This window comes from Mobula hypostoma, chromosome 4 (genome assembly GCF_963921235.1).
Source record: "Mobula hypostoma chromosome 4, sMobHyp1.1, whole genome shotgun sequence".
In the NCBI taxonomy this organism is placed as follows: domain Eukaryota; kingdom Metazoa; phylum Chordata; class Chondrichthyes; order Myliobatiformes; family Myliobatidae; genus Mobula; species Mobula hypostoma.
In genome coordinates, this window is record NC_086100.1 from 11,374,891 (window position 1) to 11,400,048 (window position 25,158).

The following is a 25,158-nucleotide window of genomic DNA, read 5'->3' on the forward strand; positions in this document are numbered from 1 at the left end:
CAGTCTCCCTGGTGTCTTTCGTTTCACTGACATAGAGGAAGAGTTTATTACTGAGGCACCACTCAGCCAGGTGGGGACGAAGGTGCCCCTGAAGTTTTGGGCACAGTCTGCTACTCTGCTGCTTCATATATTCCTGTGTCAGACCACGACATAACCAGTCGGCGCAGTTTCAACAGGAACATCTGCAGGTTTTGAGGAATTGCCAAAGCTTTGCATGCAAACTATGTGCACCGAATCGATCTTACATCACTGCCAGCGCTGAGGCCGGCGGGTCTGACCAGGGGAATTTACCTCTCCCTGTCTCGGAAACTTCCTCCCGCTCTGACAGGAAACTCCTCCAGACGAGCAGGCCGCCCCGCCTTCCAGTGGATCACGTGACCAGAGAGACGCCGCCGCACATCACGTGATCACGAGACTGGCGGTCCCCGCCCCACCTCCCCCTCCAATCCGCGGCGCGTCTCTGCGTGCGACGTGGGCGTTTCAGGGTGGGCGAGCGCTGACGTCGCCACGTTCTGCGCGGCGGTGACGTCACGCCAACGGTGTCAATGGCCGTGGCGGAGGGCAAGGTGCGAGCGTGTCGCTGAGGGGAGGGGATAGTGGTGGGGGGGGAGTTAGGGGTGGGAGGGGGTGGAGAGAAGGAGGAGATCCGGTCCGATCTAAACCTCTGCTCACCGTGACGATCTCAACAGCTCGCAGGCGGCGGCAGGGGAAAGGTTTCCAGAAAGGAGGGAGGCTCGACTGGTGACAGCCCCCACCCGGCGTCCAGCGACCCGAGGCCCGAGGCCCGGGACCGGCAGCAGGCTGCATCGGTAGCTGCCTTGAAGAGGGGTCGCGTCCAGCTTGTCAGACGTCAATCAGCAGGGTTCTCCTCCTACCGCCCTCTCCACCTCCCCTCACCCACCTTCCCACCCCATCGCCTTCATCCTCCACTGGAGGGTGGAAGAGGTTCCTGTTGGGAATACAAACCGTCGGCAGAACGATCAGCAACTGGAAGGATTATCCCGCCCTGTCCACTGTCTGTCGTCATTGACCCGCAGCCGGAGCAGGTTGGGCTTGCAAGTCAGCCGTGTGAAGGGAGAGGATTGTTTAAATTCGGCCGTGGGACTGTTCGGCGCGCATTTGGCACATCCCACGTGAATTAGCGCTCCGGCTCCAAGTGCTTTGGTTGGAAGGTGTTTTTCCTTCTGTCTGGCCACGGATCACAAATCAGTGCTGAGTAATTTAATAGAAAGGCAGGTTGCTTCGCCACCTGCTGAGCAGATCGTCTGTGTGTGTGTGTGTGTGTGTGTGTCTGGATGTTTGTCTGTCTGTATGTGTGTGTGGTCTTTGTATCATTGGTGGGATTGGATTAATGCAACGCGGATATTTCAACGTGGGAGCAATCAAGTCTGATCCTTTGGCTGAAGTAACAGAGACTTTTGAGAAATTGTTCAATGATGTGTGACCACAATATGTTGAAACGCACGCAGAAGATCATTGTCTCCTGATTCTTACAGGAACGCGCCACTTTCAGATTGTGTCTGGAAATCTAACAAGCACGCTGTCTGGCTGTTTTCCCAGTGAACATGGCAAGTGCACAAGGAGCTTTGAGAGTGAGAGATGGAATATCCTTGGGTGAAGTAATGGTGAAGAAAGAGCCTCTGTGTGATGCAGTAGGAGAGAGACGCAGTGCAGGAAAGGCATTGGATGGTAGAATTACAAACATGCCCAGAGCCCATGGGGTGAAGCAGGAATGCGGCCAAGCCCCAGGAGACGAGGAGACATCAGGTACAGATGCAATTATGTCCAAAGCATGCCTGCTGTCTGGAGTCCGTCCCTTGGATCTTAACCCAGCCCTGAAACACACCTTGGCACAGTTCCATCTAAGCAGTCAGAGCTCACTTGGTGGGCCAGCAGCGTTCTCAGCCCGTTGTTCCCAAGAATGTATGTCGCCAGGAGTGCTTGTGCCCATGAGATCACCCCCTGCATTGCCTGGCCCACTGCTTATCCCCTCAGACAGTTCAACTGAACTCACACACACCTTACTTGAGGGAGAGACTATCTCATGCTTCATGGTTGGTGGAGAGAAGAGGTTATGTTTGCCACAGGTCTTAAATTCAGTGCTTCGAGACTTCTCGCTACAACAGATCAATGCTGTATGTGATGAATTGTACATTTATTGTTCAAGGTGTACAGCAGAACAGCTACAGATTCTCAAGGTCCTGGGCATCTTACCTTTCAACGCTCCATCCTGTGGACTTATAACCCAGACTGATGCTCAGCGGTTATGCAATGCCCTGGTTCACCCTGGTACCCTGCCCCCTGAAGCCAGCCGACTCCCTGGAAAAGCAGGCCTTTCCCAGTTGCAGAACGGGTCCAGCTTTGAGGTCGAGCATTGGTGTCTTGGGAAATGCCAGGGTTTATTTGTGCCACACCTTTACATCCACCCTGATGCCGCCTGTATTCAGTGTGTGGACTGTCACATGATGTTTTCCCCACAGAAGTTTGTGTTGCACTCACACAGGTTACCGGATAAGAGAACCTGCCACTGGGGCTTTGATTCGGCCAAATGGCGCTGCTACGTGCAGCTGAGCCGTAAATATGTAGAAGCATCGGATGAAGCACTTTTTAAAAAGTATCTTGAAGAAATGAAAGGACGTTTCAACTTCAGTAGCCAGCGAAAAAGAATGCTTGCAAAGGTACGTTCAAAATTTAAATTTGAAGTAAACAAGATATGTATATGTGTATTTATGTAATGCCCTCTTGGGTGTTCCCTATTAATGTAGAGCCAGTGAAATAATTTTGCATTGTAGTCACATTGGAAATATGGCAGCTAATTAAATAACCCCAGCAAACTCCCACAAGTAAAGTAACACATATAAAATGCTGGAGGAACTCAGCAGATCGGGCAGCATCTGTGGAAAGGAATGAAGAGTTGACGTTTTGAGCTGAAACCCTTCATCTGGACTGGATCTAGGCCCGAAATGTCAACTATTCATTCCTTTCCATAGATACTGTCTGACCTGCTGAGTTCCTCCTGCATTTTATACGTGTTACGCTGGATTTTCAACATCTCTAGGCTCTTGTTGTTTCCATCAAGCAGAAATATTAAAATTTCTGCTTGATGGAAATATGAAATCACACACTCAGTGATTCAGGAACAGTTTCTTCCCCTCTGCTATCTGATTCCTAAATGGACATTGAACCCTTGGACACTATCTCACTTTAAAAAAGTGTTTTGCACTTTTTCTGTGTTTTGCACGATTTTTAATCTATTCAATATAAGTATACTGAATAGATTTACTTATTTTTTTTCTTCTATATTATGTATTGTATTGAACTGCTGCTACTAAGTTAACAAATTTCCCGTCACATGCCGGTGATAATAAACCTGAATCTGATTCTGAAAATGAGGAGGAAAGGTTTTTTAATCATGTTCAGTGGAATGGCTGAGCTTTGACCTTTCACAGAGCATTGTGGCATAGATTAAATGAGATTTATTTATCAATTATGTACACTGAAGCATACAGTGAAATCTGAGGATGTGCTGGGGCAACCCGCAAGAGTCACCCATTATTTACATTCAGTGTATGAGCAAACAGGACTTTGGTTTACTATTTCTTTTGTCTACAGTGTATTCTCTGTTGCAGTGGAATATTAGCATGAATTTTTATTTATTTAGAGATACAATGTGGAACAGGTCCTTCCCGCCCAACGAACTGTGCAACCCAGCATTCCACTTATTTAACCCTATCCTATTCACAGAACAATTTACAATGACCAATTAACCTGTTAACCGGTACGTCTTTGGACTGTGGGAGGAAACTGGAGCTCCCAGAGGAAAACCACGTGGGCACAGGGAGAACGTATAAACTCCTTACAGCTGCTGTCGGAATTGAACTCCAAATTCTGATGCCATGAGCTGTAACAGTGTCACAATAACTTCTACGCTACCATGATGTCCTTTCATGATCTAGGTTCTTGACTGGATGAACCCACAATAATCTGGCTAAGGGCATGAGTACACCTGACTGATCTATAATGGACACTTCATGTAAATAAATAACTTCAGAGTCAATGTTTATTGCTCAGTTAACATACTGAACATCTGGCCATACTTCTCATTGGATCTTCTAACACAGGCTGCCTTGCTTCCCAATTTCAAATGTAACAATGTTCAAAAAAGTACCTAATTGCTTTACAGTGATGTGAGGCTATGAATGTGCCACTGTACTAGGTACATCTGTACACCTGCTTGTTTATGCAAATATCTAATTGGCCAATCGTCTGGCAGCAACTCAATGCATAAAAGCATGTAGACATGGTCAAGAGGTTCAGTTGTTGTTCACACCAACCATCAGAATGGGGAGGAAATGTGATCTAAGTGACTTTGACCATGAAATGATTGTTGGTGCCAGATGGGGTGATTTGCATCTCTCAGAAACAGCTGATCTGGTATTTTCACGCACAGCCTCCAGAGTTTATAGAGAATGGTGTGAGAAACATTAAGTGAGCAGCAATTCTGTAGGCAAAAATGTCTTGTTAATGAGAGAGGTCAGAGGAAAATGGCCAGATTGTTTCAGGTTGACAGGAAGGTGACAGTACCTCAGATAACCATGCATTACAACAGTGGTGTGTAGAAGAGCATTTCTGAACGCACAACATGTAACACCTTCAAGTGGATGGGCTACAATAGCATATCATGTGCATACACCCAGTGGCCACTTTATTAGGTAGATGTGGTAACTGGGCGCTGCAGTGGATTAGACCGTGACTTTTCATTTCTGGGACTTGAGTTCAAATCCAGTCCAAGATGACACTATTTAAGTCTCCGCAAACTTATTGACCTGCTGAATAATCCTATAAAAAAAGTGCTTCGGACAATCTCAGTCATTTTCTTCAGAGTATCAGCCTCCTCCATAAAACTGCCGCTGGTCTGCAGACATACGACTACATGTGGAGAATGATAAACAGACCATCGCACTCACTCAGAATTACAGCTGGAGCTTGTTAAGGAAAAGAGGAATATCTCCTATCCATCTGAATTTCAGATCCATGGCGATGTAAGAGTTCTTGATGTCGACAGTGGGTCCTGGAGAAAATGGCCATCTCCTGTTGCACAGATTCATTCTGAAAGAACCCTGAGAAGTGGTGGAAGAGGGATTATTATGTATTTGTTAGAAAAAAAGACTTGGTGTTTTGGGATAGCTAGATAGCTGATCCTTCAGTGTCGGCTTTTCCTAACATTGTGAAGCAGAAGTCACCAAGCACTGGTTTGTTTGCCCACTAATAGGGAGCATGAGCCTGGTTTAGACAGGTTAGCTTTACCCCATTGATAATGTGCTATTGCACTTATTGAATATTCTAGTTTCCTGTATTTAAGATGGCTAGATGTGTCCAGTGAATTATAGATTGGTCATTTTAACCTGGGTAATAGGGAATGTAATTGAAATGTAAAGAGAGAAGAACACTTGGAGATAAAGGTCTCTTCTGTATAGTTTTCATCAGGGGAAGTCCTGCTTTTCTTTTTTGATTGAGATTAGGTGTTCCCAACCTTTTTTATGCCATGGACCCCTACCATTAACCAAGGATTCCGTGGACCCCAGGTTGGGAACCCCTGACACATGATTGTGGCGAAAGTAGAAGGATATGGACATCGTGTACGTAGAAGAGATTAGTTCAGTCAGCCATTTGATTACTAATTTAATTTGTTTGGCACCGCATTGTGGGCCAAAATGCCTGTATCTGTAGTGTGCTGTTCAATGTTCAATTTTCTTGAGGTGGAAATGGAAGTGGTGTGGACACAGAAACGTGCCTTCAATTCTCCATACCATTTACACTTTTGCCCATTGACATGAAACCCCTTTTTACCAGGTGTCTCTAGAAACATGGCTGGTTAGTCCCTTGCTTTCAAGCCAATGGACTCAGCAGTGAGAAAACCACCTTTGTTGAACTCTGTGTACATCCAGGGTCGATATGACTTGGGTCCCACCAGACCGAGAGAGCCGGAATGTATTCTGAATGAATACTGTATAAATACTGCCCACTTACAATTACGCATTGGCAGAAATAACAGATTGTACACTGCTTACAATTATAAAGAAAGTGTATTTATAAATTTCAGCTTTATCAAACAGTTATTCGGAAAAAAGGAAAGAAAAAAAATGGGCCTATCATAGTTAACCCAGTCCAGATGTGCACATAAGTTGGAGCTCATCTTGAAGTTGACTTTTACTCACCTGCCAGACCCACGGTCTGTGTGGAAGCACACACCACCTTCCGAATGTCGCTCAAAATCCACCTCGAACAAATGGGCTTCCTCATGGGAGTGTTGGTACTTCCTCCTTGGAGCCATTCATCGGTATGAAATACCTTGTGCAAAAGGGATGGCATCCTCAGCCATCTCTCCTCCTGTCTTCTCCCAGCTCCCACCAAAAAGACCTCGACCCACACCAGTGTCTTGTCACCAAAACCTCTCAGCCAAGTGCTCTCTAGAACCATCTCCCAATTCCACCATCCTTATTGGCTGATATAACATTCCTAAGTTGAACAACACAGCCGTTTATCTTTAGCTCAAAGCCAAACATGCTAAAAGCAGAACAGAGCTGCTAAAATGAAATACCTATAGCATAGCAGTTCTGTACACTAGTCCCATTAGCCTGCATTGGATCTGTTTCTTTCTATGCCTTGTATAGAAAGTGTCTGCCTAAATGTGTCTTAAACATAGAGGATGCATCTCACTCCACCATCTGAGAGATACCAGACAGGTAACTTTTTCCACACAGAGGGTAGTAAGTAGCTGGAATGAACTGTGAAAGGAAGTGGTCGAGGCTGGTACAACTGCAACATTTTGGTGGCATTTGGACTGGTGCGTGGTGGAGAAGGCCTTGGAGGGTTGTGGGCTGAATGTGGTCAACTGGCACCTGCAGGGAGGATGCTGTGGTCGGCATGGACTAATTGGGATTGTTTGCTTGCTCTATTACTCTGTCACTATCACTATCACTGGCAGTGAGTTGCACGTATCAACCACATTGTGTGCAAAATAAAAATCCCCTCCGTCATTCCTTTCCCTTTTGTCTCTGATACTCCTACAATGAGAAAAAGATTCTATAGGTGTCTCTTATAATTTTATATACCTCCATCAGGTCACCTCCCAGTCTCCTTTGCTTCAGGGGGAAGCAAACTCAGCCTGTTCAATCTCTCCTCACAACTAAAATTATCCAATGCAGGCAATATCCTGGTGAACTTCCTCTTCACTCCCTCCAGCGTTATCACAGCCTACAGTGTGGCGACCAGAACTGAACACATTGCTCCAAGTGGGGCCTATATAGGGTTTTGTCAAGTTGCCATGTAATGATCCAGTTCTTGCAATCTAAGCTCTCAACTATGAAGGCAAGCATGCCATGTATCTTTCTTTTAACCACTATCTGCCTATGTTTTCACTTTCAGGGAGCTGTGGACTTGAACTTCAAGATCACTCTCTTGATCAACATTCATTAAGCCAGGGGTCCATGGACCCCTTGATTAATAATAGTGATCCATGGCACAAAAAGGTTGGGAACTCCTGCTTTAAGCCCTAGTAGTTACTCTATACGTTCTATCCTATTTGACTGCCGGAAATGCATCGACAGAGGTTAGACAGGTGTAATCAATAGATCAAGTTCAAGTTTATCTTCATTCAACCATATACATGTATACTGCCAAACGATACAAAGTTCTTCTAGACCAAGGTGTACAACACAGTACATAAAACTCACACACAGCATATAAAGTATTACCACAAATAAACTAACAAATATTAAAATATATTCCGGAAGATTGAAGTTTATCATAAGGTGCATTAAAACACAAGCTAAAAAGTGAATAGTATAACGCTACTGGCGCTTCATACGTGATAAGACCTGGGTGCTGGTAGGGTTTCCAGTAGTCTCACGGTCTGGGGGGGAAAGCTATTTCCCATCTTAACAGTCCTAATAGTAAATGAGCTTCAATACCAGACCGTTGAATATGGTCAGAAAATATGGAGTCAGGAGGCAGGTAGAATGGATTGCCAGCTGGCATCAGGATGTACCTCTCTAAATGTATTTTAAATGATCTAATGGTACCGGCCTCAATAGGTCCCCTGGCAACTTCTTCCATATGCCTACTAGCCTCTGTGTGAAAAATGTTTCCCCTCCGTTCTCTTTAAAATCTTTCTCTTCTCAATTTAAAGCTATGCTCTCTAGCTTTAGACTCCCCTATCCACGGGAAAAAAAACTGCAAACGTTCACTTTGTTTATCCCTAACTGTGAGATGAAGGCCCAATGTCCTGGAGGCTGGATCCTGTCCTGAGGTTGGAGGACTGTTTTGTGTGTACATGGGAGGGCGGAACGGGGCACGTTCTGTTGCTCCTGTTGTTATTGCTTGTGTTCTACTGAACATTGTGGACGTGCTATGTTGGCGCCGGAATGTGTGATGACACTTGCAGCTGCCCCCAGCACATCATTAGGTTATGTTGGTTGTTAACACAGAGGACACATTTCACTTTATATCTTTTTTTTTTGTAATGTATTTTTTATTGAAGTTCATCATCAAACAAACTTTCCATGAGATGTATTTCAGATACTGTACATATATTATATAGTCATATTTGTCACAAATCTCCACATAATATTTATCTGAGGTATACAATCATAGAAAGGATGGTTATCACAGGAGAGCCCAACTTTAAATGTATGGATGGAAATTACAATGGACATTTACAAAATGGAGAAGATAACAGCATATGTTAATCATAAGTTGGAACAATTTGATTCCTACTGGGGAAAAATGGTTTAACTACATAACACCTCATAGGCCTGACTTTATTCTCACAAGTCAATGAATATGCAAAAAAAAGTTCACTGTATCTTTCAATGTACATATGATAAATAAACGAACCTAAGTATGCATCCCTATGTGTAACAATAGAACCTTGTGAATAATAAAGTAGTTCAGCAGAATCAACATTGATATAAGTAAACAGTACCATGTTTGACTAATCCTCAATTCCATTTGGGATATGAATAGTAAAATTGATACGGTGAAGCAATGGGTGAGGTATAATCATAAACTCGTGAGATTGTGCAGATGCTGGAAATCCAGATCAACTCACGCAAAATGCTGGAAAGACTCAGGAGATCAGGCAGCATCTAAGGAAATGAATGAACAGTCAACGTTTTAGGCCAAGACCCTTCATCTGGACTTGGCCCGAAATGTTGGCTGTTTATTTATTGTCATAGATGCAGCCTGTCCTGTGTTCCTCCAGCATTTTTTGTGTGTGTTACAATTGGTGTGGTATATTAATATTTTCATTACGCTTGTCATAATGTTGCTCTTGGAGGTTGGTCAGTAATGTTAGAGTACATGTTATGTGCTAATATATGATAATGGGCTAATATACTTGCACAAAAAATTGGTTATTGAACTGAAGGCAAAATGTGGAATAAACCAATTCTACATTGGTTGAATAACTGTGAAGAGTGGGGGTATGACAGGGATCAATTCTTTGTGACCCTAGTATTCACAATCTACACTCAATGGCAGTACATAAAAGCATGCAGACATGGTCGAGAGTTTCAGTTGTTCAGACCAAACATCAGAATGGGGGAAGAAATGTGATCTAAGTGACTTTGACTGTGGAGTGATTGTTGGTGTCAGAGTATCTCAGAAACTGTTCATCTCCTGGGATTTTCAAGCACAGTAGTCTCTAGAGTTTACAGAGAATGGTGCGACAAAACAAAAACAAAATCCAGTGTGTGTCAGTTCTTTGGGTAAAAATGCCTTGTTAATGAGAGCTCAGAAGAGAATGGCCAGATTGTTTCAAGCTGACAGGAGGGTGACAGTAACTCAAATAACCGCGCATTACAACAGTGGTGTGAAGAAGAGCAACTCTGAATGCACAACAAGTCGAACCTTGAAGTGGATGGGCTACACCAGCAAAGACGATTGAGTGTATATCAGTGTTTTGGCCAAGGGGACCAAATGAACTTATTTTCAAATTTGTCAGTGATACAAAGCTAAACGGGATTATGAGAATGTAAATTTAATGAGGCTTTTTGCTGGATAGACAAGTTGAGTCTGTGTGTGAGGATGTGGAAGTATAGTCATAGTCATAGTCATACTTTATTGATCCCGAGGGAAATTTGGTTTCGTTACAGTTGCACCAACCAAGAACAGAGTATAAATATAGCCATATAAAACCACAAATAATTAAATAATAGTATGTAAATTATGCCAGGAAATAAGTCCAGGACCAGCCTATTGGCTCAGGGTGTCTGACCCTCCAAGGGAAGAGTTGTAAAGTTTGATGGCCACAGGCAGGAATGACTTCCTGTAATGCTCAGTGTTGCATCTTGGTGGAATGAGTCTCTGGCTGAATGTACTCCTGTGCCCAACCAGTACATTATGTAGTGGATGGGAGACATTGTGCAAGATGGCATGCAACTTGGACAGCATCCTCTTTTCAGACACCACCGTCAGAGAGTCCAGTTCCATCCCCACAACATCACTGGCCTTACGAATGAGTTTGTTGATTCCGTTGGTGTCTGCTACCCTCAGCCTGCTGCCCCAGCACAGAACAGCAAATGTGATAGTACTGGCCACCACAGACTTGTAGAACATCCTCAGCGTTGTCCGACAGATGTCAAGGGACCTCAGTCTCCTCAGGAAATAAGACGGCTCTGACCCTTCTTGTAGACAGTCTTAGTGTTCTTTGACCAGTCCGGTTTATTGTCAATTCGTATCCCCAGGTATTTGTAATCCTTCACCATGTCCACACTGACCCCCTGGATGGAAACAGGGGTCACCAGTGCCTTAGCCCTCCTCAGGTCCACCACCAGTTCCTTAGTCTTTTCCACATTAAGCTGCAGATAATTCTGCTCACACCATGTGACAAAGTTTCCTACCGTAGCCCTGTACTCAGCCTCATCTCCCTTGCTGATGCATCCAACTATGGCAGAGTCATCAGAAAACTTCTGAAGGCAGGCGGTGACTAGTGGGGTACCGCAAGGCTCAGTGCTGGGACCCCAGTTGTTTACAATATATATTAATGACTTGGATGAGGGAATTAAATGCAGCATCTCCAAGTTTGCGGATGACACGAAGCTGGTTGGCAGTGTTAGCAGTGAGGAGGATGCTAAGAGGATGCAGGGTGACTTGGATAGGTTGGGTGAGTGGGCAAACTCATGGCAGATGCAATTTAATGTGGATAAATGTGAAGTTATCCACTTTGGTGGCAAAAATAGGAAAACAGATTATTATCTGAATGGTGGCCGATTAGGAAAAGGGGAGGTGCAACGAGACCTGGGTGTCATTATACACCAGTCATTGAAAGTGGGCATGCAGGTACAGCAGGCGGTGAAAAAGGCGAACGGTATGCTGGCATTTATAGCGAGAGGATTCGAGTACAGGAGCAGGGAGGTACTACTGCAGTTGTACAAGGCCTTGGTGAGACCACACCTGGAGTATTGTGTGCAGTTTTGGTCCCCTAATCTGAGGAAAGACATCTTTGCCATAGAGGGAGTACAAAGAAGGTTCACCAGATTGATTCCTGGGATGGCAGGTCTTTCATATGAAGAAAGACTGGATGAACTGGGCTTGTACTCGTTGGAATTTAGAAGATTGAGGGGGGATCTGATTGAAACGTATAAGATCCTAAAGGGATTGGACAGGCTAGATGCAGGAAGATTGTTCCCGATGTTGGGGAGGTCTAGAACGAGGGGTCACAGTTTGAGGATAGAGGGGAAGCCTTTTAGGACCGAGGTTAGGAAAAACTTCTTCACACAGAGCGTGGTGAATCTGTGGAATTCTCTGCCACAGCAAACTGTTGAGGCCAGTTCATTAGCTATGTTTAAAAGGAAGTTAGATATGGCCCTTGTGGCTACAGGGGTCAGGGGGTATGGAGGGAAGGCTGGGTTCTGAGTTGGATGATCAGCCATGATCATAATATAATGGCGGTGCAGGCTCGAAGGGCCGAACGGCCTACTCCTGCACCTATTTTCTATGTTTCTATGTTTCTATGTTTCTATGGCAAGACTCTGTGCAGTAGTTGAAGTCCGAGGTGTAAATGGTGAAGAGAAAGGGAGACAAGACAGTCCCCTGTGGAGCCCCAGTGCTGCAAGATCACTCTGTCTGACACACAGTGTTGCAAGCACATGTACTGTGGTCTGCCAGTCAGGTAATCAATAATCCATGACACCAGGAAAGCATCCACCTTTCCTGGGAGGTCATCCATTTTGAGGAACATAACAGAATGGCAAGAGTATTTAGAATATAGAAAACCTACAGCACAATATAAGCCCTTTGGCCCACAATGCTGTGCCGAACATGGACTTACTTTAGAAATTACCTGGGGTTACCCATAGCCCTCTAGTTTTCTAAGCTCCATGTACCTTTCCAAGAGTCTCTTAAAAGACCCTATTGTATCCGCCTCTACCACTGTCGCCGGCAGCCCATTCCACGCACTCACCACTCTCTGTGTGTTAAAAAAAACAACTTACCCCTGACATCTCCTGTACCTACCTTCAAGCACCTTACCCCTTACATCTCCTGTATCTACCTCCAATCACCTTAAAATTGTGCCCTGGGAAAAAGCCTCTGACTATCCACACAATCAATGCCTTTCTTCATCTTATACACCTCTATCAGGTCACCTCTCATCCTCCGTTGCTCCAAGTAGAAAAGGCCAAGTTCACTCAACCTATTCTCATAAGGCAATCCAGGCAACATCTTTGTAAATCTCCTCTGCACCCTTTCTATAGTTTACACATCCTTCTGTAATGAGGTGACCAGAACTGAGCGCAGTACTCCAAGTGAGGTCTGACCAGGGTCCTATATAGCTGTAACATTACCTCTTGGCTCTTGAACTCAATCCCACATTTGATGAAGGCCAGTACACCGTACGCTTTCTTAACCACCCAGTCAACTGCGCAGCAGTTTTGAGTGTCCTATGGATTCGGACCTCAAGATCCCTCTGATCCTCCATACTGTAGAGAGTCTTACCATTAATACTATATTCTGCCATCATATTTAAGCTATCAAAATGAACCACCTCACAATTATTTGGGATCTTCTCCATCAGTCACTTACCAGCCCACTTTTGCATCGTATTGATGACTCACTGGTTTAACCTCTGAAAGCCCTCCACACTATTCACAACACTTCCAACCTTTGTGTCATGAGCAAATTTACTAACCCATCCCTGCACTTCCTCATCTAGGTCATTTTAAAAATTATGAAGAGCAGGGGTCCCAGAACAGATCCTTGAGACACACCACTGGTCACCAACCTCTATGCAGAATATGACCCACCTACAACCACTCTTTTCCTTCTGTGGGCCAGCCAACTCTGGATCCTCAAAGCAAGATCCCCTTCGATCCAGTACCTCCTTACTTTCTCAATAAGCCTTGCATGGGGTACCTTATTAAATGCCTTGCTGAAATCCATATACACTACATCTAATGCTTTACCTTCATCAATATGTTTAGTCAGATCCTCAAAAAATTCAGTCAGGCTCCTAAGGCACGACCTGCCTTTGACAGAGCCATACTGACTATTCCTAATCATATTATGCTTCTCCAATTGTTCATAAATCCTGCCTCTCAGGATCTTCTCCATCAGTTTACCAACCACTGAAGTGAGACTCACTGGTTTGTTGAAAGATAATGAACTGAGTAATGTTGCTATTCAAAGAGATATCACTGCCCCTACGTACAAGTCATTGAAAATTAATGTGCAGGAGTAGGAGGGGATTAAGGTTTTGTAATGAGGGAGTACGATTATAAGGAAGAGGAATCTATACTATTGTTGTATAGTCTTGATGAGCATACATCTGGATCTCTGTTGTCATATTGGTCTACATAACTGAGATATATACTCTTGAGAAAAGTTTCTGGCAAGATGGCGAAGCCACTGGTCACAGCAGCTTCTACAGGTTCAACAAAAGGTGCTACCATTCCACTTAAACGTACTTCTAAAGATCACAAGATCCTGCTATACATTAAGAACTTAAAAGTGCCATCAGCGAGTTGCTCACTGGTGGAGAAAATGAAGGAGCTGCACAACGATTTGCAGTCAAGTAGTGAGTGGCCGTCATAATCACTTTTCTTGTGGTTGCGAGACCCCTTTGGACATTGTTAATCTGATATGTTGCAAGTTCAATTTGCTGATTTATTGGATGAGAGCGGTGGGGAGGATGGAGGGGGCCTAGTTCTCGATCCTAGCAAGGACTAGGTTTGAAGCCTCGGTGCTGCCTGCTTGTATCCACCCAGAGTGAGGGGACCGTGCCATCACGTTTCGCAAGGGGTGGTGTGGCGTGGTGTCTAGAATGGAGTCGGAGTTGCTCGCCCAGGGTTTCACTCGGCAGGAGACGAACTCTGTTGTTGCCGACTGCAGGTTTTTCTTTTTTTTGGCTGCACTCAGTGGACTCAGGGCTTCAAGCTGTGGGGTCGCTTTTCAGCTACCGGAGCAAGAAGCAACTTCAAATGCACTGAGGGTCTGGACTAATGACATACATATTTGTGGTTGTGTTTTTATTAATACTTTACGTGTGCTTGTATATGTGAGGACTGGGCCTCAAAGCTATGGTGTTGCCTAGTGGGCGTTGGGGGCTGGTGGACAAATGATATTGGTGGGCTGTTGGGGGGGTGTGTGTTCTGGACTATATATACGCATTATTCTGTGTTGTATTTTTACTGATATTCTATATGTGTTTATTGATTTGTATGTGGAGGACTGGGCATCAAACCATTGCATCGTGGGGTTGTGGACGTTGGGACTCTTTATTACATGATTGTGATCTTGTGTGTGCTTACTGTGGGTGACTGTTGGTAATGTGTCTTTGCACCTTGATCCCATAGTGACACAGTCTCATTTGGCTGTATTCATGAGTATTCATGTATGGTTAAGTGACGATTAAACTTGAATTGAGTATGAAAGATTCATTAGACTGGTTCCAGGGATGGCAGGTCTGCCATAAGACAAGGGATTGAGGAGACCGGGACTGTATTCCGTAGAGTTTAGAAAATATTCAATTGATATATTGAAACATACGAAAGCTTTCAAGGTACCAGATGACTGAAGGATGGCAAAATGCTGGAGGAACTCAGCGGGTCAGGCAACATCTGTCTAGAGGGAAAAACAGCAAGGGCATAGAATACAAGAATTGGGTCATTACATCGCCACTTTACAAAACCCTGTAAAGGCCCCATTTGGAGTATTAAGTTCAGTTTTGGTCGCCGCACTGCAGGAAACATGTGATTGTGCTGTAGAGAGTGCAGAGGAAGTTCACCAGTATGTTGTCTGCATTAGATAAATTATGAGAATGTCTGCAGATATTGGAAATCCAAAGTAACACACAAAATGCTGGAGGAATTCAGCAGGTCAGGCAGCATCTATGGAAATGAATTAACAGTCAGTGTTCCAGTCCGAGACCCTTCAGTACTGAAAAGGAAGGAGGAAGATTCCAGAATAAAAAGTTCAGGGGAAGGGGAAGGAGGCGAGCTAGAATGAACAGGAATGGTAAAGGACTTGAGAAGAAGGAATCTGATAGGAGAAGAGAATGGACCATTGGGAAATAAAGGGGAGGAGGAGGGGACCCAGGGGGAGATGATAGCCAGGTGAGAAGAGGTCAAAGGCTAGAGAAGGGAATAAAAGAAGGAGGAGGGGAAAAAACAATTTTTATTGCAAGGCGAAATTGATATTCATGACCTCAAGTTAGAGGCTACCCTGACAGAATATAAGGTGTTGCTTTCTAGCCTGAGAGAGGCCTCATCTTGGCACAGCAGGAGGCTGTGGATGGCATGTCGAAATGGGAATTGGAATTAAAATGTTTGGCAACCGGGAAGTTCTGCTTTTGGAGGATGGAATGCAGGTGCTTGACAAAGCAGTCCCCCAATTTACAATAGGTCTCACCAATGTAGAGGAGGCTGCCTCGGGAGCACTGGACACAATAGATGAGCGCAGCAGATTCACAGGTGAAGTGTTGCCTCACCTGGAAGGAATGTTTTGGGCCTTAAATGGAGGTGAGGAAGGAGGTAAATAAGTACATGTCGTACTTAGGCCACTTGCAGGGATAAGTGCTGGGAGGGACGAATGGACAAAAGAATCATAGAGGAAGTGATCTCTGCGGAAAGCGGGGCGGGGGATGGTGGGTGAAGGTAAAGGTATGTTTAGTGGAATCCCTTTGGAGATGGTGCAATTTGCAGAGGACAATGTGTTGAATGCGGAGGCTCGTGGGGTGGTAGGTGAGTACAAGAGGAACTCTTATCACTGTTAAGGCCGCGGGAATATGGGGTGAGCGCGGATGTTTGGGAAAAGGAGGGGTTGCAGATGAGGGCAACAACAATGGTGAAGGAAGGGAAACCCCGTTCTTTGAAGAAGGAAGACATCTCTGATGTACTGGAAAGGAAGGCCACCTCATAGGAATAGATGTGGCGGAGGTGAAGGAACTGAGAAAAGGGAATAACATTTTTATAGGAGAAAGAGTGGGAAGAGGTATAGACAAGATAACTGGGAATCAGTAGGTTTATAAAAGATGATGGTTGACAGTTTATTTCCAGAGATGGAGACAGAGAGATTGAGAAAGGGCCAGGAGGTATATAGGTAACCCAATGGAGGTATGTATAATTATAAGAGGCACTCATGAAGTAGATAGAATCTATTTTTGTAAATGGGCATAGGTTTCAAGTGAGAGGAATGAACTTTATAGGGGATTTGAAGAGATTTCGTTTGCATACTAAGTGGTTGATATGTGGAATTTGCTGCTGGGGAAATGTAATAGATTTATTGTGCTGGACTGATAGAACACATAAGCAATCCCAACCGGTCCATGCTGACCACAGCATCCCTCCTCCTGATTCATTTGCCCACATTTGGTCCACAACCGTCCAAGGCCTTCCCCACCACGCACCTGTCCAAATGCCTCTGAAATGTTGAGAATACTTGATGGGCTGAATGGCTTAAGTCTGCTGGTAGGCTGTACGGAAATGTTGCTGTTGTACCTACTTCGACCACTTTCTCTGGCTGCTCAGGTACTCACTACACTCTGTATAAAGAAGTTACCTCTCAAATGCTGGAGTGAAATGCATTCTTTCTATTTAAGACATATTTCTATGCCTTGTATAGAAAGATACAATCTAATGTAGGCAAATGGCTAGTGTAGATGGTTAAAAATGTCAATGGCATGGAGATCTGAAGGGCATGTTTCTGTATACACAGCTCTTCTATTCCCGTTGAAACCCTATTGAATGATGGAGGCCTTGTTAGAGTAGATGTAGAACGGATGTTTCCTATGGTGGGAGAGTCTAAGATCAGAGGGGACAGCCTCAGAATAGAGAGATGTCCATTTAGAATGGAGATGAGAAGGAATTTCTTTTGCCAGAGAGTGGTAAATCTGTGGAATTCATTGCCACAGGTGGCTGTGGAGGCAAGGTCATTAGGTATATTTAAGGCAGAGGTTTATAGCTTTTTAATTAGTCAGGGCATGAAGGGATACGGGGAGAACACAGCAGATTGGGGCTGAGAGGGAAATCGATCAACCATGATGAAATGGCAGAGCAGACTCGATGGGCCAAATAACCTAACTCTGTTCCTATATCTTATGGTCTTGTGGTATGCTTAGATTTTGATGAGGAAAGACAGGAGGAGGCTGGAGTGGAATATAACCACTGACCTGGGTTGGTTAGATTAAGCTTTTTTGTGGTCCATATACTGCATAATCCACTGTAGTGCAACTGGGATGAGACCCTGGTTTATCACGATATAAAATGGGACGTGTTAGCCAGTTTGTTAGATGCATAAAGAATGCATTTAATTAGCAGTATAAGAACAATGATTTGCTCTTGGTGGCTTTACCATCATATGTGCCGCATTCAATATTGCTAAAATAAATTACATGGCAACTATTGACTGACATGCTTTGTCAACTGACTTCATTGTCTAAACCCCTTTAGAATGTACGGAAAGGGACATTAAAGTCATTGTAGAACTGAAGTCTTTTGTATAAAGAAGTAGCAATTCACAGGTGTACTTGACATTGAACTATATGCAATATTTTGTAAACAGTGAGCCTTGATTTCACTGGGCTGGGAAATAAATTATGGGCACACAGGTTTACACTTAATTTTATGTGGCTGAAGTTTAGAAACGTTACTGGGTACACTTTGCACTTCAAGTTTACTGACATTCAATTGTACACATGTATACAACTAAATGAAACAATGTGCCCATGGCTGCCTCTTCTGCCATGATGTTGCCCCTCAGATGTTGGAAGATTAACATCTCATATTCCCTCTAGGTAGCCTCCAATCTGATGGCATGAACTTCTCCAACTTTTGGTATTTTTCCCCTTCCCCTTCTCTCTTCTCATTTCCCAGACTAGCATCTTACCTCTTCTCACCAGCCTATCACCTCTCCCTGGTGCCCCTCTTCCTTTCTCCCATGATCAACTCTCCTCTCTTGTCAGATTCCTTCTTCTCTAGCCCTTTGCCTTTTCTACTTTTCTCAGCTTCTTGCTTCATCTCCCCTCCTCCTCCCACCTGGCTTCACCTTCTAGCTTGTCCTCCTTCTCAATTCCCTCCCCCTCACCACCTTATGCTGGCTTCTTCCCTCCCTTCCTTTCCAGTCCTGATGAAGATTCTTGGTTCAAAATATTGACTGTCTATTCCTTTCCATAGATGCTGCCTGACCTGTTGTGTTCCTCCAGCATTTTCTGTGCGTTGCTCTGGGTTTTTAGCATCTGCAGGATCTCTTCTGTTTAACATCCCCCTGGGACCGAGGTGCAGAACACAGTACATATATCACATACAGCACATACAATAGTGTTAACAGACAATTTAAAAATCTTTAAAAGTACAAATTAACTTGAAGGTTACAAAGTGAATATGGTCATGCATTTTATGTACCTGTATATTTTTGTTGGACTATTGACCTCTGTTGCCTTTTAAGACCATAAGGTATAGGAGCAGAAGTAGCCATTTGGCCCATCGAGTCTACTCCGCCATTCAATCATGGCTGATCCAATTCTTCCAGTTATCCCATCTTCCCTGCCTTCTCCCATACCCTTTGATGCCATGGTTAATCAAGAACCTATCTATCTCTGCCTTAAGTGCACCCATTGACTTGGCCACCACAGCCCCTCGAGGCAACAAATTCCACAGATTTACCACCCACTGACCAAAGTAGTTTTTCCGCATCTCTGTTCTAAATGGACATACTTCAATCCTGAAGTTGTGCCCTCTTGTCCTAGACTCCCCTACCATGGGAAATAACTGCCATATCTAATCTGTTCAGGCCTTTCACATTCAGAATGATTCCATGAGATCCTCCCTCACTCTCCTGAACTCCAGGGAATTCAGCCCAAGAGCCGCCAGATGTTCCTCATATGGTAACCCTTTCATTCCTGGAATTATTCTTGTGAATCCTCTCTGAACCCTCTCCAATGTCAGTATATCCTTTCTAAAATAAGGAGCCCAAAACTGTAAAACTGTGTGGTCTCATGAATGCCTTATAGAGCCTCAACATCACATCCTTGCTTTTATATTCTATACCTCTAGAAATGAATGCCAACATTGCATTTGCCGCCTTCACCATCGACTCAGCCTGGAGGTTAACCGTTAGGGTATCCTGCACAAGGACTCCTAAGTCCCTTTGCATCTCTTCATTTTAAATTCTCTCCCCTTCTAAATAATAGTCTGCCCGTTTATTTCTTCCACCAAAGTGCATGACCATACACTTTCCAACATTGTATTTCATTTGCTACTTCTTTGCCCATTCTCCTAAACTATCTAAGTCTGTCTGCAGGCTCTTTGTTTCCTCAACACTACATGCTCCTCCACCTGTCTTTGTATCATCAGCAAACTTAGCCACAAATCCATTAATCCCATAGTCCAAATCATTGACATAGACTGTAAAAAGCAGTAGTTCCAACACAGACCCCTGTGGAACACCACTGGTAACCGGCAGCCAGCCAGAATAGGATCCCTTTATTCCCACTCTCTGCTTTCTGCCGATCAACCAATGCTCCACCCATGCTAATAACTTTCCTGTAATTTCATGGGCTCTTATCTTACCAAGCAGCTCCTGTGCGGCACCTTGTTAAAGGCTTTCTGAAAATCCAAGTACACCACATCCACAGCATCTCCTTTGTCTACCCTGCTTGTATATCTCCTCAAAAAATTGCGGTAGGTTGTTCAGGCAGAATTTCCTTTCAGGAAACTATTTGGCCTATCTTGTCATATGCCTCCAGGTACACTGTAATCTCATCCCTAACTATCGATTCCAACAACTTTCCAACCACCAATATCAGGCTAACAGTTCTATAGTTTCGTTTCTGCTGCCACCCACCCTTCTTAAATAGCGGAGTAACATTTACAATTTTCCAGTCATCTGGTACAATGTCAGGATCTATCGATTCTTGAAGGATCATTGTTAATGCCCCCGCAATTTCTCCATCTACTTCCTTCAGAACCCGTGGGTACATTCCATCAGGTCCAGGATATTTAAAGGACACCTCTATGAAATGAACATCCTTTGTCATATCAGGTATTCGTTCAGGCAATCCCAATGGCTTGGAGAGAATAAACAACCCAGTCCATCACAGGTAACGACCTAGCCAACATTGAGCATGTCCGCGAGGAGTGCTGTAGCAGTAAAGCAGCACCTATCATCAAGGATTCCCACCATCCAGGTCATGCTCTTCTCTTAACTGCTGCCATCAGGAAGGAGGTACAGGAGCCTTAGGATTCACGCCACCAGGTTCAGGAACAGTTATAACCCCTCAACCATCATCTCCTGAACCAGAATGGATAACTTCAGCCATCCCAACACTGATTCCACAACCTATGGGCTCACTGTCAAGGACACTACAAATCCTGTCCTCATTATAATTTATTACTTACTTGTCTGCTTATTATTATTTTGAGATTTTTTATTTGCACTATTTGTTGTTCTTTGCACATTGGTTGTTTGTCCATCTTTGTGTGTAGTTGTTCATTGACCTGTGAATGCCCACAAGAAAATGAATCTCAGGGAAGAATATGATGACATAATTGTGTCAGCTTATCCTTTTATTCCTTGTGCACATATCTGGGTGAAGGGGTTTCTCACCATGTTGGTTCAGAATAGCCAAGCACTTACCCTAAAACTGTAGGCTTTCCAGCCAGGGGAAACAGTTTCTAAGGCTGCCTCTGTGCATAAGTTTCCTTATGATTTTCAGACATTACAGTGAGATATTTTCTCTGTCTTTTAAACTTGAGAGTTGTAGTAGTAGTGCGATCACTCGACTTGAGTATGATGTTCTCCTAAGGGGTTATTCCTAATGGAGAATGCCTGTGCGTGACCTTAATGTGGGGAGGATGCACGGGCAGCCACCACACGATCGGAGTCTGGGTCCAGTGGCATGAAATACAAGACAACTGGGGACCCTTCGCTGCTGAAGTGTTGACTGCTATTGCAATGTGTCATCTTCTGCCAGCTCCACCACTGAGGTCTTGGTTGGATTTCTCCTTGTCTGGAGTCCTGCTAGGAGCCAAACTCCAGAAAGCATCGCTCTCAGGATTTCCGGAACTCACAAGCCTCTCCACCACGACAAGGTGATGATCCTTGGAGGGGGAATCTAGAGTTAAACCATATAAACTCTAGAGTATGTAGGCCAGGTAGGGTAGTGGTTAGTGTAATGTGATGAAGATCGGGGCTCAAGCCCACTGTTGTCTGTAAAGAATCTGTGTGCTCTCTCTGTGACCAAATAGGCTTCCTCCAGGTGCTTTTGTTTCCTCCCACATTCCAAAAATGTATGGTTAGGGTTAGTGAGTTGTGGGCATGCTATGTTGGTGCCCTCAGCACATCACAAACGATGATACAAACGACGCATGTCACTGTATGCTTTGATGTGTATGTGATAAATGAAGCTAATCTTTATCTTTAAAGAAGCTATTTTTTTGGAAGAGTGTAGATGAAATTGAAAGTTGCAAATGTTAGAAAGAACTGGGTGAAATTTTAAGCAGTCAAAATTAATAATGTTGGAAATAGCAGGTTTGGCAGCATTTATGGAGAGAGAAACATGATACTGTAATGGTTAGCACAGTGTTATTACCGTACGATATAGGAACAGAATTGGGCCATTTGGCCCATTGAGTTGGCTCCACCATTTCATCATGGCTGATCCAATTTTCCTCTCAGCCCGCAAGCTCTGTGCATTGGAGTTCAGAGTTCAATTCCAGTACAGTCTTTAAGGAGTTTGTGCATTTTCCCTGTGGGTTTCCCCCAGTGCTCCCAATTTCCTCCCACAGTCCATAGATGTACCAGTTAGTAGGTTAATTGGTCATTGTGAATTGCCCTGTCATTAGGCTCAGGTTAAATAAGTGGGTGGCACACCTTGTTGGTTCAGAAGGGCCAGTTTCATGCTGCATTGCTAAATAAATTTCAAATTGGTGACCTTTCATAAGGTCAAGAATTTTAAGTTCACCCGGATTGATTGAGTGACATCAGGATGCCCCAGGGAGGTTTGGCGGGCTCTTCTTTAGAAACTGAAGGTAATGTAATTTTCTTTCTAAAGGTGCTGTAAAGGTGTAAAAATGCTTTTGTGGTTGACAGTGCAAAAGGGGAACAGGAAGCACAAGTGTCAGTAAGTAATCTCTGTGGGCCTGATGTGTAACCACTGGTTAAGGCTGCGACAACCACAAATGTTTTGCGTGGGATCAAGTGAGAAGGAATGACTCAATATTGTCCTTTACCGCCTACCTCTCCATCCTGTCCCATTCTGACATCATTGGCATTTCCAGCTCTTTACAGGGCTATTGTATTAGTGTTTCCCCTGACCCAGGATGGCTCCTGAATCAGAATCAGGTTTAATATCACTGACATGTCATGAAATCTGTTGTTTTGCGGCAGAAATACAGTGCAATACATTATAATAAAAAGCTACAAATTACAATAAGAAATAGTGCATATAGGGGGCAAAAAAAGTAATATAGTGTTCATGGGTTCATTGTCCATTCAGAATTCTGATTGTGGAGGGGAAGAAGCAGTTCCTAAATCATTGGGTGTACGTACCTCTTCCTGGAGAGTGGCAAAGCAAAGAGGGCATGTCCTGGGTGATGATTCAGCCAACGCCATCATGAGCACTAGCCTCCTTAGCATTGAGGGCATCTTCAGAAGGCGATGCCTGGAAAAGGTAGCATCCATCACGGTGTAATGCGTGCTTATTTGAGTTACTGTTGCCTTTCTGTCAGCTTGAACCAGTATGGCCATTCTCCTCTGACCTCTCTCATTAACGAGATGTTTTTGCCCACAGAGTTGTTACTCATTGGATGTTATATTGTCTTTTGCACCATTCTCTGTAAATTCTAGAGACTGCATGAAAATCCCAGGAGATCAGCAGTTTCTTAGATACTCAAACCACCCTGTCCATGGTCAAAGTCACTTACATCACATTTCTTCCCTTTTCTGATGTTTGGGCTGAACAAGAACCTCTTGACCCCGTCTGCATGCTTTCATACATTGAGTTGCTGCCACATGATTGGCTGATTTGCGCTGCTGTACCCTGCACGTCTAAGGATTCGCATGTTAGATGGAGCTCTTCGTTTTTTTGATTCTCCATCGGATGCCCAGAGTTATCTGGATCAACTTTCATCTTCAACATCTTAATTGCCTTTTTTTAATTTTCTCCGTTGATCGGAGGCTGTGAATTGGTTGGTTTTAACTTTTCTGTGCCCTATTTGGGCAGAAAAGTTTACTTTCGATTTCTTAATATGGCTGCTAAACTTTCTTTTTAACTGCGTCATTTCTTTCTTTTCCCAGGGGATTCTGGGTGGTTACTTCCCTTTTGTCATCTTACGTATTTCCTGTGCGGCCTTAAATTTTGTAGTTTTTTTTAAATTTTATTCTGTTTTGCTTTTTATAATCATTTTATGTTAATAATCCTATTTTTTTTGTTGCTGTGTCTATTCATGAGTTTGAGGTTTATTGTGGTTTTTTTTTAATATATACTTTCCGGCTTTTGTTCTGTTCTGTGTGTATTTTAATTGAGCTAACTTTTTTTTACTTATTTTTTACTGTTTTACAATTAGCTGATCCTTTTCATATTTATACCTTTTTTTTAGGGAGCGTATACCGGAAGTCATGGGGGTAGTTTTAGCGCTTGCTTCTTTCTGGCGGGTCTGCTTTAGATTTCGCCTTGGGGTCCTGGGGTGGGGGGCGGTGGGAGGGGCTTCACGTTTTAGTTTGTTTCTCTTTGGGCTATATACATTATTGAAGTATTGGTTACGTCCTTTTCCCCGGTATCTTTTGTATGTTCTGTTTCCTCTCCGGGTCTGTGGGTCGCGCCTATTGTCAATCCTCCTTGTTATGGGTTGACTTTAGGATTTATGGAGTCTATTATTAATTTTGTCTCCTGGAATACTAATGGTCTTAATCATCCTATTAAAAGGAAAAAAGTTTTTAAAGTGTTCCGGAGACTTAAAGCACAAATTTTATTTTTACAAGAGACCCATGTACGGAGGGGGGACAGACTACGTTTTTTCAAATTTTGGAAGGGACAACAATTTCATTCGAACTCCAATGCTAAGATTCGAGGCGTCTCTATCTTTATAGACTCCTCAGTTACTTTTATACAACAGGATATTATCTCTGATCCGAATGGTAGATTTTTATTGGTTAGTGGTTTATTATTTAATAAAAAAGTAGTTTTGGTTAATGTTTATGCTCCTAATATGGATTGTCCGGAATTTTATAAATCATTGTTTGATCAGTTTCCGAATTTGAACGAGTTTTCATTGATTTGGGGCGGAGATCTTAATACCTGTTTATCTCCAGCTTTGGACCGTTCGGCTCCTTTACGGACTTTACCTAATAAATCTGCAAATTTGATTAATTTTTTCCTTTCTGATTCTGGGTCGACGGACATTTGGCGTTTTCTGCATCCTCAGGAAAAAGATTTTTCCTTCTTTTCACATGTTCATCATTCCTATTCAAGAATTGATTATTTTTTCATTGATTCTCGTCTCATTTCTTCAGTGATTAAATGTGATTATGATTCTATAACCATCTCGGATCATGCTCCACTTAAGCTTTCTATTAAAATTATGGCCAATATACCAAACAATAGACAATGGCGTTTTAATTCGCTGTTGCTTCAGGACTCGGACTTTGTTAATTTTATGAATG

At 43.6% G+C, this 25,158-nt stretch overlaps 1 protein-coding gene across 3 annotated transcripts in view; it reads left to right on the forward strand.

The window, feature by feature from the left end:
* Window positions 1-637: 637 nt before the first annotated feature.
* Window positions 638-25,158, forward strand: part of skila (SKI-like proto-oncogene a) — a 123,089-nt gene continuing 98,568 nt past the window's right edge. For all 3 annotated transcript variants that reach the window (XM_063045308.1, XM_063045306.1, XM_063045307.1), the window contains exon 1: window positions 638-2,678. In XM_063045308.1, the coding sequence (XP_062901378.1) occupies window positions 1,566-2,678 (1,113 nt within the window). In that variant the 5' untranslated portion in view covers window positions 638-1,565. The remainder of the gene's footprint in view (window positions 2,679-25,158) is intronic.